At 36.4% G+C, this 14,821-nt stretch overlaps 1 protein-coding gene and 1 pseudogene across 3 annotated transcripts in view; one reads left to right on the top strand and one right to left on the bottom strand.

The window, feature by feature from the left end:
- Me1 (malic enzyme 1) overlaps positions 1–14,821 on the top strand; it is a 156,297-nt gene that overhangs the window by 70,006 nt on the left and 71,470 nt on the right. For all 3 annotated transcript variants that reach the window (XM_048803025.1, XM_015499056.2, XM_048803078.1), the window contains one exon: positions 4,972–5,075. In XM_048803025.1, coding sequence (XP_048658982.1) covers positions 4,972–5,075 — 104 coding nt within the window. The remainder of the gene's footprint in view (positions 1–4,971; positions 5,076–14,821) is intronic.
- LOC107151387 lies at positions 1,508–3,437 on the bottom strand (annotated as a pseudogene).

Below are 14,821 nucleotides of genomic sequence, written 5' to 3'. Positions count from 1 at the left end.
TATTTTAAGGATGGGGGTAGGGAGAGAAGGGGGGAGAGAGGAGGGAGGGAGAAAGGAAGGGAGGGAGGGAAAGACTCCTCCCAAGAGGAGGAGGTCCAGAGCTGGTGCCAGAGGGAGTGGAGGTCTTTTCCCTTTTATAAATTTCAGGTTTTCTTTCTTCTCATGCCCCCTCCTCCTCTTATCTTGCTCAGTGACCAAAAGGGCAGGAAGAGAGCTGTCCAGAGGGTGATTACCTGTGTTGGAAAAAGTGATCCTTCCCTTCCTCAAGAGGTTGTTAGCAAACAGGTAATGGGGAGTGCTGTCTACCAGTTTCCTTTTCTTTGATAATTAGCTACCTGCCATTTGTCCTGGTCTCAGCTCCAAGCCTCTATTCTTGTGTCCTGACAAAAGAAAATTCAGAGTTGGATATAGAAGAGAATTTTGTCATAAATGAAAGTAAGTCTTAAGCAAAGAACACTCTCAAGAGAGAAAGAGAGTGGGTTGTCTCCAACAGAGAACAACAAAGAAAACTTACTGATGCTACTTTCATATTTTTTACTGTTTGATGTTTGCCAGAACTGGTGTCCACCTTCTGTAGTCTTCACCAGTCCATTATTTAAATCCCCCTTCATGTTGGGCAGGGGAGCTTCTGACTCTACCTGGTCCTTTCTAAATAGTCATAGCAACCATCTCTTGTGTGTGTTGGGGAGACTTCATCTACAAGTCAATCCTATGTTAATGCAGTGCCAGAGTCAATGGCTGGACACTTAGTGCCCCTGGGCAGTGATCTCAATAGTCCCTATGTTAGAAATATTGGGGCATTGCAAGAAATCAGTTATGTGTGTTACTGAAAGCTCAGTCCTTGTCCCCAGTGCCAATCAAATAACAAGGACAGTTTTGAGGAAAAGGAAAGTTTTATTACTTTTCTAGCAAAGGAGAAGCACAGGGGACTCCTGTCCCAGAAGCTGTGATTCTGTTCATCAAGGGGAATAGGGCTTTTTTTTTTTTTTTAAAGAGGTGAATCTAAGGCTACATTCCATTAATTTTCTACAAAGAGATGTAATTCACTTTGTAATTTGGAAGATGGTCATTTCTTAGATCTGCTGATGCCATCCCCAAATCTGAATTACTTCATTCCTGTGATGAGTGTATGTTTAAAGACAGATAACTCTGGGATGGGGAAAAAAGGTAATCCTGTTTCCCCTGAGATTAGGGAGGGGAAGAGATTAGAGAGAAGAAGGGAGAGAAAAATAAGTTGCAGTTCCAGAGCAGCAAGGGCTGTATTCAATCATAATGTAGACCACTGTTAAATGTGCTTAGAAGTTACTCAGCAGGGCAAACTTTACTTCTGCTGAAGGGTGTGCTGCTGAACAAAGTCTGGCAAGCAAGCACTCTTGGGGCAGAAAGTCTGCCTGTTTTTATCCTTAGGCAGCAATGCCCCTTTCTCTGATAGGAGGAGAAAGAGGTTACTATCTATGAGATTGGCTAATTTTAAAATTGGGGAGGTCAAAGTGAAAGGTTTTTTTAAAAAAAAATAGCTGTGTCTGAATACAGGTTGGGAATCTCAGAATGGCCACAATTGGATCTTACATCCCAATTTTATACTTAAAGCTAAATTCTATATTCTGAAAATTTAACACTGGACTTTATGTTTCTCAAACCTGTCAGAAGTTAACCCCTTCATCTCCCTTTCCTTCTTGATATTTCTTTATTTTTTAGAACTTTATTTTTGTATTTAAAGTTCACACACACCATAATTGTAATATAATTTTAAAAAGAGAACTTAACATTTAGAAACATCTCTGATACTTGGTCTCTTCTGTGTCCCAAGCAAGTCCTGAGATAAAGATAGAGCACATGTACTTACATCCTACAGTGTTGGAGGAGGACCAGAAACCCAATCAGACTTAACAGGGTTGACAGTCAAAATATCCCTAAGGGGATGCCATGGAAGGGAAATACAAGCCTATACAAAAATCTTAATTTTATATTTTTAAAAGTCACATATTCATTTCTTAGGCTTGGCCATCTACTAAGTTACACACACTCAGGTACTTGAAGGTTACTATGTAGCTCCTAGTTGTCTGAGTCAGGGCAATGTGCTACTTTCCCCACAACCAGATGCCATCTGTCCCCTGCAAAAGACCACTGGCATAGCTGCTGCAATGGTTGCAGACAAGTGAGCTTCCAGCTGTGAAACCAGAACAACTCTCACTGCTACTTTCACTTAGAAAGCAAGTTATTGCATTGGAGCTTTCCTTTTCCTTTTCATGAGGCTGAGATACTGTATGGTCAGTAGGACAAGTGACTTTTCCTGTAGTGCTTTCTACAGTAAGATAAGTTTCAGCAGCTTGTTCCTGAATACTGTACAGCAGCCCTAGTTCAGGACTTCTATCCCTGCACAATTAAGATTATTTGATAGTTGACTCTTTGCCTTTTTGGCAATTCACTGGTGAATTTGCTGTGATGCAGGGGTGTTTTCCATACTCTGCTTAAAGCAGAGTTGACCTCTGGCTTGGATTATGCTTCTCAAGTCTAGAAGGAGATCCCAGGCTCCCTCTTCTGACAAAGTCAGGGAATGTGATTTCAACTTGTTCTATTCTTTCCTAGGTCTCTTGGTGTGTGTTTGCCTCAAAAGGAGGTTTCCCAACTAAAAATTCATAGCAAAGAACTCCAAGGCTCCAGAGTTCCACCTTCTCATCATATATCTGGCCTTTAATCATCTCAGGGGACAGGTAGTCCAGGGTGTCAAGAAAGTGGTTCTCCTGGAGATTGGAGCATGTACTGATCACTCAGAATTGGTGATTTTAAGCTCTCCAGCTGATCCAAGTAACTTGTTCTCTGGCATAATGTCTCTATGAATATCTATCTTTGAATAGTAGTAAGACAGAACATTTGCCAGTTCAGCAACCTAAGTAGCAATTCTCTGCTCCTCAAACTTGGAAAGTTTCAGAATTTCTCTTTAGACTGTTTCAAGTGGTACATATTCTAGAATTAGGTAGACTCTGGTGACATCATGAAATAACCTTACAGCTTGAGAATATTAGAATGCCTATGGTGGGACTGGATTTCTACTTTTATCCTGATATAATGCTCTACTCATGCATTCTCCAGCTGAACTTTAAACAATTTAGGAGCCAGGATAAACTTGCTTTGTTTTCCTCTTCTCAAATAAACATTACCAAAATCTCCTTTACCCAGTGGGGGAGCAGTGTCAAATCTTCCAAAGCCCACTGCCTTTTCTTTTGAGTCTTAATTTTTATGTTTTGTTGCCAGTTCCTTTTCAGGATTATTTCCAGGTGCTTATGCCTGAGGCTGCTCATTTTTCTGGAGATTGTTCACAGGATGACAGGCTAAAGTACACTAGTTGCCTGCAATTGCTTCTGTTGCTAGTTTCTGATAGGAGACAAACTTTTTGTTCTTAAAAAGAAATATGCTGGGAAGAATTTAAAGAACATAGACTCACTGAGCCTGGCCACTTCTTACAGAAGCAGTCTGAGAAGGAATGTGCTAAGTCCCAGAACATGTTTTGGACTATCACCCAATGCAACTGTAGCCTATGTTGGAAAGGAAAATAAGCTTTATGGTATTCATGAATGAAGGATGGATGTTTTGAGAATTCCATGGTTCGTTTCCTTAATGGGCACCAAATGCAGTTTTCTTTAGATTTGACCATGTTGCCCTACCTACTAGCCACCTTCCACTTTTGATACCAGACCACAGAGTCCTTCCAATAACTCTCCTTCTTAACATATTTCTTAATTGTCTTTCTTGACTATTTTTTATTTGGCTTCCTTTGTTTCTACTTGTTTATTCTCAGGGTTAGTATCTCTATTGTTTCTCTACAAATCACTTGATAATATTCATTAGTTTCAAAGGCAATTTAAAGAAATCCTGTGACCCCGCTATGTTATTGCTTTACATTCCATTGCTCATTATTACTACCTAATAGAATTACGTTATTTTACTTCATTTTCAACTGCCTGTTGCAAGTATGTAGAGATACAATTGATTTGTATACTGTGATTGTGTTAAATTCCTGTATTTTCATGCTGTTTTTCTGTAGATTACTTAATATTTTCTATGTACATAATGATGTATATAAAAATAAAAGTAGTTTTGGTTCTTCTCTTTCCAATCTGTATTCCTTCATTTTTCTTGTCTTATTGTAATGGCTAGAGTTGCCAGTATAATGTTGAAGAGAAGTTGTAAGGCTAGATATTTCTTGTTTTGTTCCCTATCTGAAGGGAGTGGCATTCAGTCTTTCACTGTTAAATATGCTGTTAGCTGTGGATTTGTCACAGATGTCCTTCTTGTTCCTAGTTTTCTAATAGATTTTGCTATAAATGGGTGCATTTTACTGCATATAAATTATACTTCAATTTAAAAGCTAATTTATTAAGATAATATTAAATATTTTATATACTAAAATGAACAGAGCAATGTTGTCTCAAATATTAATATAGGTTGTTTAAGAAACAACTTAAATTGTGTAAAGTCTAAAAACATTAAGAAAAACATGGTCAAGGCTGAAATTTTATTTTAAATTAGTCATCTATCATGACAAAGGTGTAAATAAAATATTATTTGAAGATTTTACTTTTTGAATAGAAAATAAACCTAAGAAAGGAATTGCTATCATTCCATTTAGTAAGCTAATATAATATTTCAAAACTCAGTATTATTTCTCAGTGATAAACTTGATAAAGCCTCTAAAACTTGAGTTGAGATTTTCTGATTAGCACCACTGAGAGATTGCAATTTCTTTTCTTTTCCTTAGAATAATCCATATATTTGACATGCAGTAATTATTATTTGGCATATAAATACTGTAGATATATTTTACATAAAAATTAAACAGTAACTTTGTAGTTTTAACCATGGGTCATTATAACAAAATTATATTCTAGCCCTTTATATAGGTGAAAAAGCAGTCTCAGAAAGAATAAATATAATTGTTTCCAATTTTATGATAACTTTTTTGTACAACAGGAGTTACTTAAAGATCCACTGTACATTGGATTACGACAGAGAAGAGTGAGAGGTCCTGAATATGATGACTTTTTGGATGAATTCATGGAGGCAGTTTCTTCCAAGTATGTGTGATCTTTATTTTATCTGTTTTAATTGAATTTCAAAATCTAAAGATAAGCTAACATACCAACATTTAAAATTCCAAGTTTTATTAAGTACATTGTAATATTTACTAGTGATCTGAATGAAAAAAATCATATCTGTCTATATATCTTTATAACTCTTGTATATCTATCTACCTCTAACTATTATTGGCCATAAGATAATGTCATGTGTCTATCCTTAAAAAGTTATTTATGTTGCTATCCCTGAAGATACGTTTTTCCTTCAAGAATCTTTAGAATTTGTGCCTGTGGAAATGCATGAATATGGGAAAGGAGGCAGTGTCCAATGACAATAAATGTAAGAAGGAAGTCTTCATTTTTATATTTATTGGAAGTCTGTACTTCTTTCTGGTTTCTGATAAAAATTTGATCTTCAATCATGTTTATGACTGGTGTCTGAGACTTAAATGGCAGGAAAAACAGAAGAGGTGGGACTAAGCAAGAGTTGGTATAATCAATGGGTACAAAATAGAGTCAGAACCAAAGTATCCAATTATAATTCATCAATCTCTGATTAAGTCTACATATTTGAATAAACTATAGTACTATATCTTCATCTAATATAGTTAGTATTTGATTGTGGGCCAAGTGCTACTGTAATTTTTCCATTTTTTTCCTTAAACTAAGACATTTTCACTGTAATTTTTATAATAGATTCAGAGAGTTTTTGTCAGGCCAATTGTCAACCATCTTCTTTGTTACTGTATAGTCACAAAAAACAAGTGCTTTTAGTTGGGCATGGTGGTGCATGCCTGTTGTCCTAGTGGCTTTGGAGGCTGAGGCAGAGGGATTGCAAGTTCAAAGCCAGCCTCAGCAACTTAGTGAGGCCCTAAGCAACTTAGCAAGACCCTTTCTCAAAAATAAAACATAAAAAGGACTGAGAATGTGCTCAATGGGTTAAGCATCCCTGGTTTCAATTCCTGGTGCGTGCGCGCACGCTCTCTCTCTCTCTCTCTCTTGTGCGCGCGCTTGCACACACACATACACACACACACACAGAAATCAAGTGCTTTTAAAAAATACATATTTTGCTTTGGCTTTTCATACAAATAGCCTCATCACTAGAGTCATTTGTAACTGGAGGTGTACTTCTGGTTTCTTATTATAATGTTTATTGTTGAGCAGTTGTATCCAATAGCAGAGAAGTGTTTTTGTCAGTTGCACAATATTTAGAATATTTTGACTCATACCCAAGATTTTAGTGTACAATATGTTGTCATTAGTAAGAGCTATGTTTTAAAAGCACATGTTTGATTTTTTATTGTTATTATTATGCTGCAGTCTGGTTGGGCACAAAATCACAAGCCACTCAAGCAGGAACAAACTTTATTTTTTAAACTCCCAGCCAATGCCCTGTACGCTCCCGACCCACGCGGGTTCTCCTAGATGGGCCACAGGAAATCCTTCCTCCGGAATTCCCTCCTACCACACTTCCCCAACCAATGGGAACTCTCCAGGAGTCCTGTAGCAGGCCAAGGTGGACAGCAGGGGTCTAATATCCATATGAATGCAGATCTTAACATAATCATATCATCTCAATGTGTCACCTTTCGACCAAAAATGCTATGCATCATACTACTTGGCTATGGCTCTTAGCATCTTTATACTTACTTGGTTAAGCTATAGATATTCTATAGTTTAAAGTTCAAGATTGCATGATATAGCGAATTGCCAGTAGTTTTTCATATTTAAAGTCTTAGCCTGTAAACTCTTCTATAATGTTTTAATTATAACTTTTTAATAGAAAATTGATCAAGAGATTGTATAGATGTTTTAGTCAGTTTTTTTTTTTTTTTTTTTGCTGTGCTTAAAAGATGTGAAAATAACAATTAGAGGAGGAAAAGTTTCTTTTGAGACTCACACTTATAGAGGCCTTACTCCATTGACAGCCAACTCCATTCTTTGGAGATTGAGGTAAGGCAGAAGAACATTAAGGCAGAAGAGTGTGGTGGAGGAATGTGGCTTAGACATGGCACCAGGAAGCAGAGAAAGATGGCTCCTCACCTTGGATTAAATATGAACTCCAAAGGCTCGCCCTTATTGACCCACCTCCTCTAGATATTCCCTACCTGCTGACAGTTACCACCCAGTTAATCCCTGTCAGGGGATTAATGCACTGATTAAGTTAAGGCTCTCATAACCCAATTATTTTACCTCTAAACTTTCTTGCATTGTCTCACACAAGAGCTTTTGGGCTACACTCACATCTAAACTATAACAATAGATAATGCTCTGCAGCTATATAGAAGAAAAGGAAATGTAGATCCTAATGTATTTTGTTTCATTTTCTATTTGCAGAAATAAACTCTGTCTAAAATAAGACAATATACTTACAAAGAAGCTATTATACACGTTATGATCACTTAACTGAGGATGAAATAGAGAAGATATTATTGTTTGGAACTAATGAAATGCTTTCTAGAGAAAATGAGATATAAACTGATATTGAATGATCTTTGCCAATCCAGAATAAGAAAAAGATATTTTTTCAAAACATTGAATTGAGATATTAGTTAGAACTAACAGTAATTTTAAACATAAAAGCACCTATAAGTCAAGAGTTGTGCTTCTGAGATCTTGCCAGAGAAAAATGCTAATAACTTTAAAAAATACCTATTGGCTTGACAGTACTTTGGAAAAGTTTTCAAGGAGTGAAACCTAGTATTACTCAAATTGGGAAGTAGTTATGAATATTAAGCACAAGATTATTTAAAAAGGAAATGACTTAATTTCAAGGTGGAACATAATGATTGTGGGCAAAGTTACATGAAAATCAGACTCTGGGATGAGGTTTATTAAGAAGTGCCTTTGTGTTCAACTGCTTTGGAAGAAAGGCAACAAAAATGGGAGTGGAGGGCTGGGGTTGTGGCTTAGTGGTAGAGCACTTGCCTAGCATGTGTGAGGCCCTGGATTCGAGTCTTAGCACCACAAATAAATAAATAAAACAAAGGTCCATTTACAATTAAAATAAATATATATTTAAAAAATAGAAGTGGATAAAGGAAGAAGTTGTACTGCAATATGAACCCATAAATAGCCTTATATAACTTCATTGGAACCATGTTGCATGGTATTTAGATTGTTAAGGGGAACTAATTTCTGCCAGTCCCTATCCCCTCCCACTCTCCACTCCTCATACTATGTGGCTTTTTTTTTTTTATTTCCCAATTATGGAAAGATTGGAGTGGAGCAGCTTCCAATTCTTTGTCCTGGTTTTCTCAACAATAATAGCTCTTACCTTATAGGCCAAGGACTTGATGAGGATATTGAGGTATACTAACCAAGTATGAAATCAGAAAATGATTTCATATAGAGTCTGAGGAATCACCACAAGGTCATTTCATGGTCCCATTAGATCCGATGAGTTGTACCTTGGCTGGGACCCATTTATTATTGGCCTCCAGATGCCTCTACTTTAACAAGGGAAAGAGAGGAGGACAGCATGTTGAAGTCTCAGGTCTTTGGGTATCACTGACAAATTTGTGTCCAATAGATCCTAAATATTTGAGTGTTTTCCCCCTATAATTGCCAGAGTAGAGGGTTGTAGGTCCCTTTGGAGTGAACTGGGGAATATTCTTACCATAGTGTTGCAAGGTCCTTCCTTCTGAAAACTAGGCCTCTTATTCAGTCTGTGTGTAAGTTAAATGTATAAAATTTAGCACAGGTTTGGAAACTGAAAAAATTGTGACTTCATTAGGGCTACTACTCTCGATTTTGTGGCCATTCATCTTGGATTTCTTTTAATAATATGATGAATAGTAGCCTTATTAGCTCTTTAGTTTCCCATTAGTGATGCAAATTCTGTTAAATCTCAGTAACTCTTTGTGGGTCAGTTTCACACACACTATCCTTGCCGTTTTTAAGATAACTGTACCTGCCTGGCTGTTAAACATCTTTGGTTGGTCCTGTCATCTTCATTGCTATCTGGAAGCCTTGTTACACATGAGTCTTTTCTTCATCAGTTATCACCTTTAGAAGAGAGATACTTCTAAACTTTTTAGTAAAGCTAAAATGTTTAGCATTAACTTTTTAATGCTAAAAAGCATATTTAGCATATTTCTTTTGATTTTGGTAAATGGTGTATTTTCTGCTCCTTCCTGTGGAACATAATTATCTGATGAGTTTTCTGGCCCTGCATAATTAGTATGTATATTCCAAAATGCCCATTTCTCTGAGCCTTGTAATCTCCTCTTCTGTTGTCTATCCAGACATTTCTGGCATTTATATCCACATTTACTATGAGCCATTAGTTTGATCATGTTTCTAGGAACCATCTTAATTAGTGAGTTTGTACCATCTGCTGAGTTTCTTGCCAGTTGTTAAATCCTGCCTCTTAGGAGAGTCCCTTAAAACCAATACACTCCCCTTATCTCATTTTAGGTTCCAGCCTCTTTGATCAAATACCCCTGGAATTTAATCCCACATGTACTATCCTGGCTAATGTGAACTATGTGGATCTTGCACTTCCTTTGAAATATAGTCATTTTCTTTCTTTATTAGCCTTAGCATATTCCAAGTGATCCAACCCCATCATAACTATCTGCTTTTTCAGAATGGTGCTGGTACCATCATAGAGTGTTACCTGGGATGCATATTCTCAAATGAAGCTTAGTGTTCAAGAAGTTTATAAGCAGTGCCTTTGAGATTAACCTGTGTGGAAGGAAGAGAAAGGTGGCAGGAATGGGTAGAGGGAGAGGTTGAGGTGTGTTGTAGGTACAGTGACAACTTCTATTAACCTCGGAGCTACTTTGGCTCTTTAGAGTTGCCAAACCTTTGTATTTCTGCATCTGTTAGTCATTGGATATAGGTCATCCTGGGAAAGAATATAGCTTATGCTCTGTGTGAAGTGGCTTTCTGTACCTGAGGCAAACTGGGACAGCAGTGGGGGATATGAGGGGCATTTTATGGTATTCAGCACAATGACTGAATTCAGAATCTTTTGATTAAGTAGCCTGGATATTAATTAGCTTCTCCAATAGAGTACCACAGATTTGCTTTCATAATATTTGCTTGTTCAATAGTTTTATCACTTGGACCTAGTAATTTCACATATGATAATAGAGGTAAAGAAAAAATTTAATGCTCAAATTGTTCACTGAGCATCTTTGTAATAGAATTTTTTTCCCATTCTTCCAGAACAGCATACTATCTTTGCTTTCCTCTGATCTCATTGATTGCTTCTTCACATTTTCCTAGCTTATTTTATCTCATCTGCTTGACCTCTGAATATTAGAGTGTTTCTGGGTTTGAGAATTTTGGAACTTTAAAATCATTTAGCCCCTTGGTGATCTCATCTAGTTATAAATCTTTATATTTGTGGTTCTCAAATCTTGATCTCTAGCTTGTACCTCCTCTCTGCACTCCAGAATCATAGAATCTTCCTTCTCCTTGACATTTCTAGTTGTATCTTTAATAGACAAAGCATATGTAACATGTCCAGAATTGGGTTCTGCTCTCCCACCTGCAACTCTCCAGCTTCAGTCTTTTCCATCTCAGTAAACCACAACCCCATTCTTCCTATTCCTAAGACTAAAAATTTTGGAGTTACTACTCTATACCTATATATACTTTATATACTGTAAAGCTTCTTAGCTTTGATTTCTAAATATATCCAGTATCTAACCATTTCTCATTGTCTATATTATTACTTCCCTTATCTGAACCTCTCTTCCCTGGAATATTTCAGTAATCTTCTGATTTCACTGCATTCTCCCTTGTTGCCCCTTAGGCTGTTCTTAACATGGAGGATAAAATTATTCTAAGGTAATTTCTCTGCTCTAAGACTTGTGATTTCATTGAGAATGAAAATAAGTCCTTCTATACCCAAAGGACCTAAAAACAGCATACTACAGGGACACAGTCACATCAATGTTTATAGCAGCACAATTCACAATAGCTAGACTGTGGAGCCAACCTAGATGCCCTTCAATGGATGAACGGATAAAAAAAAAAGTGGCATTTATACACAATGGAATATTACTCAGCACTAAAAAATAACAAGATCATGGCATTTGCAGAGAAATGGATGGCATTAGAGCAGATTATGCTAAGTTAAGTTAGCCAATCCCCCCCCCCAAAAAAAAAACAAATGCTGAATGTCTTCTCTGATATAAGGGGTGGGTGACTCAAAATGGGTTAGGGAGGAAGAGCATGAGAAGAAGATTACCTCTAGATAGGGAAGAGAGGTAGGAGGGAAAGGGAGGGAGAAAGGGAATTACATGGAAGATGGAAGGAGACCCTCATCGTTATACAAAATACATGTATGATGATGTGAGAAAAAAAAAGAATTGTGTCACCTTAGATTGGGTAGAGAGAAGTGATGGGAGGGGAGGGGATAGGAAGGGAGGAAAGGAAGGACAGTGGAATAAAATATACATTATTATTGCTGTGTGTATATTCCTGACTGCATGACCAATGTGATTCTGGCAACCTGTATACTCAGAAAAATGAGAAATTATATCCCATCTGATTCAAATATATGATATGTCAAGGTCATTGTACTATCATGTGTAACTAATTAAAACAAATAAAAAAATTTAAAAAAAGAAAAAGAAAATAAGTCCTTCTGATAGCATAAAAGGCCTTGAGCCATCATGTTTCTCACTTCATCTCCTGTTAGTTTACCCTTTGTCTTCTTTAGTCTGGTCTACCTGCTATTTTTCTAATTTCTTCCCTGCATTTATTAATATCTGACATATATTATTTTTTCTGTATATATTCATACACTAATAAATTCCAATACAGAGAGCTTTCTCTTTCTTTCACTTCCGTATCTTCAGTTTCTAAAACATAATCTACTATGTGTTATGTCCTTTATAAATATTTATTAGATGAATAAAAGAATTTGATTTATTTTGTGTATAAATTTGAAATTAAAGGTATGAATGGAAAAATTGAGCTATATTAAGGAATTCCTGGGGGGCTGGGGATGTGGCTCAAGTGGTACCTCGCTCGCCTAGCATTCATGAGGCACTGGGTTCAATTCTCAGCACTACATAAATGTAAAATAAAGATATTGTGTCTACCTAAAAAAAACTAAAAAAAATAAATATTAAAAAAAAAAAAAGAATTCCTGGGCTGGAGTTGTGGCTCAGTGGTAGAGTGCCTACCTAGCATGAGTGAGGCACTGGGTTTGATTCTTAGCACCACGTATAAATAAATAAAATAAAGGTCCATTGACAACTAAAAAACATATATTTTTAAAAATTCTTTCTTTTCATGTAATTTCAGAAAATATTAAAGCTTTTATAAACTGCTAAGGATATATTAAATACTACTAAAAATAAATTAAAATTGCCACATGCATGATCTCCTTAAATAAATATAAGGAATACTCAGAATATCTGTCTTTTTCCAGAATCAGTTATTCCTGAAAATTAATAAGAAAACTAGTGATAGCTTCAGATTTACTGCCTAACAGTTTTCTGTATCAGAATTTCATCAAAGTTTGTTAAATAAGGGAGGAAAAAACAAAAAACAAACCTCTACCTCAATTAAGTTTTTTTTTAAAATTTTTTATTGTGCGTTGTTCAAAACATTACAAATTTCTTGACATATCATATTCCACACTTTGATTCAAGTGGGTTATGAACTCCCACCTTCACCCCATACACAGATTGCAGAATCACATCAGTTACACATCCATTGATTTACATATTGCCATACTAGTGTCTGTTGTGCTCCGCTGCCTTTCCCATCCTCCACCCTCCCCCCTCCCCACCTCTCCCCTCCCCTCCCCTCCTCTCTCTCTACCCCCTCCACTGTATAACCCTGAGGGTCTCCTTCCATTACCATGCAATTTCCCTTCTCTCTCCCTTTCCCTCCCACCTCTCATCCCTGTTAAATGTTAATCTTCTTCTCCTGCTCTTCGTCCCTCAATTAAGTTTTAAAGAACTAGTACTATATATAGTCTTTCACTGAAAAAATTATAATTATTTAGTCAGGACCATATTTAAAATTTTTTCTTTGTTTACTTTAAGCGAATAAAATTAAAAGTTACTGGGAAGCACTTGGAATGAATACAAAGATGATTACTGTAATATTTAGGTGATCTTCAATCTTGACTGTCATTACACATTTTATTTAATCTATCACATGAAATTTAAGAGAAATAGTCTTTGAAGCCATGCTGATATCTGCCATCTGCTGCAAGGTGTGATGATGGTGTTCTCATGAAACAATGCTTTCTTCACAGAGTCAATATTGAACTAAAACCTTTGCTGTGTGCCTGAAATAGACCAAGACTATTCAGAGAAGCTAGTAAGTTGGTTATGGTTCTTGAAGGTCACATATCAGATTTCAGAGGAGTAAGATATAGCCCCTGTGTTATCATGGCCAAATTTATTAAATTTATTTAAAAATTATTAATGTGATCTTTTCTAAAGAAGTAATTAAGTTTATAAGTTTTTGTGCTTTTCACCCTTGTATAGGATTGCACTTACAGTTTCTTCCCAGCTCTGCCTTAAATCCTGGGCATCCCTATAGGAAAGGAGTTTTTCTACTGCTCTGGAGATCCTCTTTTCTGCCCTGACTACTGCTGTAAATTTCACAGCTAACTTTCTATGCTACCCTCTTCCACTTGTGCCAGTCATGGCCTGTTAAGCCTTATCATTTTTTAGATGAATGGAACATATTTATAACATGTTATTTTTATCTATAAATCTGAGAGGCCCTTTGGATTCTGTCACTTTGATTATTTTACTTTGATTTTCATGAGAAATTTAATGAAAACACACAACTCTATGGAATGGCACCTTCTATTATTCTCTGTAATCCAAAGGTGATGTAAAACCATTGGGGGAAAAAACAAAAAACCAAAACCATTTTCAAACAGAAAGACTGGTAGACCAATGGTACAGAATAGAGGACACAAAATTACAATTATCTTATTTTAGACAAAGGTGCCAAAAACATACATTAGAGACAAGATAGCCTCTTCAACAAATGGTGCTAGGGAAACTGGAAATCCAAATGCAACAAAATTAAATCAAACCCCTATCTCTCACCATGCACAAAACTCAACCCAAAGGGGATCAAGGACCTAGTAATAAAACCAGAGACACTGCATCTAATAGAAGAGAATGTAGGCCCTAATCTCCATCATGTGGGATTAGGCCCCAACTTCCTTAATAAGACTCCTATAGCACAAGTATTAAAATCAAGAATCAATAAATGGGATGGATTCAAACTAAAAAGATTCTTCTCAGCAAAAGAAACAATCTGTGAGGTGAAGGGAGAGCCTATTTCTTGGGAGCAAATTTTTACCCCTTACACATCAGATAAAGCACTAATCTCTAGAGTATATAAAGAACTAAAAAAGCTAGACACCAAAAATGAAAATAACCCAATCAATAAATGGGCCAAGGACCTGAACAGACACCTCTCAGAAGATGATACACAATCAGTCAACAAATAAATGAAAAAATGCTCATGATCTCTAAGCAATTAGTGAAATGCAAATCGAAACCACTCTAAGATTTCATCTCACTCCTGTCAGAATGGCAGCTATTATGAAGACAAACAACAATATTTGTTGGCGAGGATGTGGGAGAAAAGGCACACTCATACACTGCTGATAGGACTGCATATTGGTGCAGCCAATATGGAAAGCAGTGTGGAGATTCCTTGGAACACTGGGAATAGAACCACCTTTTGACCCAGCTATCCCTCTCCTTGGTCTATACCCAAGTACTTAAAAACAGCAT

Source organism: Marmota marmota, unplaced genomic scaffold, assembly GCF_001458135.2.
Source record: "Marmota marmota marmota unplaced genomic scaffold, marMar, whole genome shotgun sequence".
NCBI lineage: Eukaryota > Metazoa > Chordata > Mammalia > Rodentia > Sciuridae > Marmota > Marmota marmota.
This window is presented reverse-complemented; position numbering and strand designations above follow the sequence as displayed.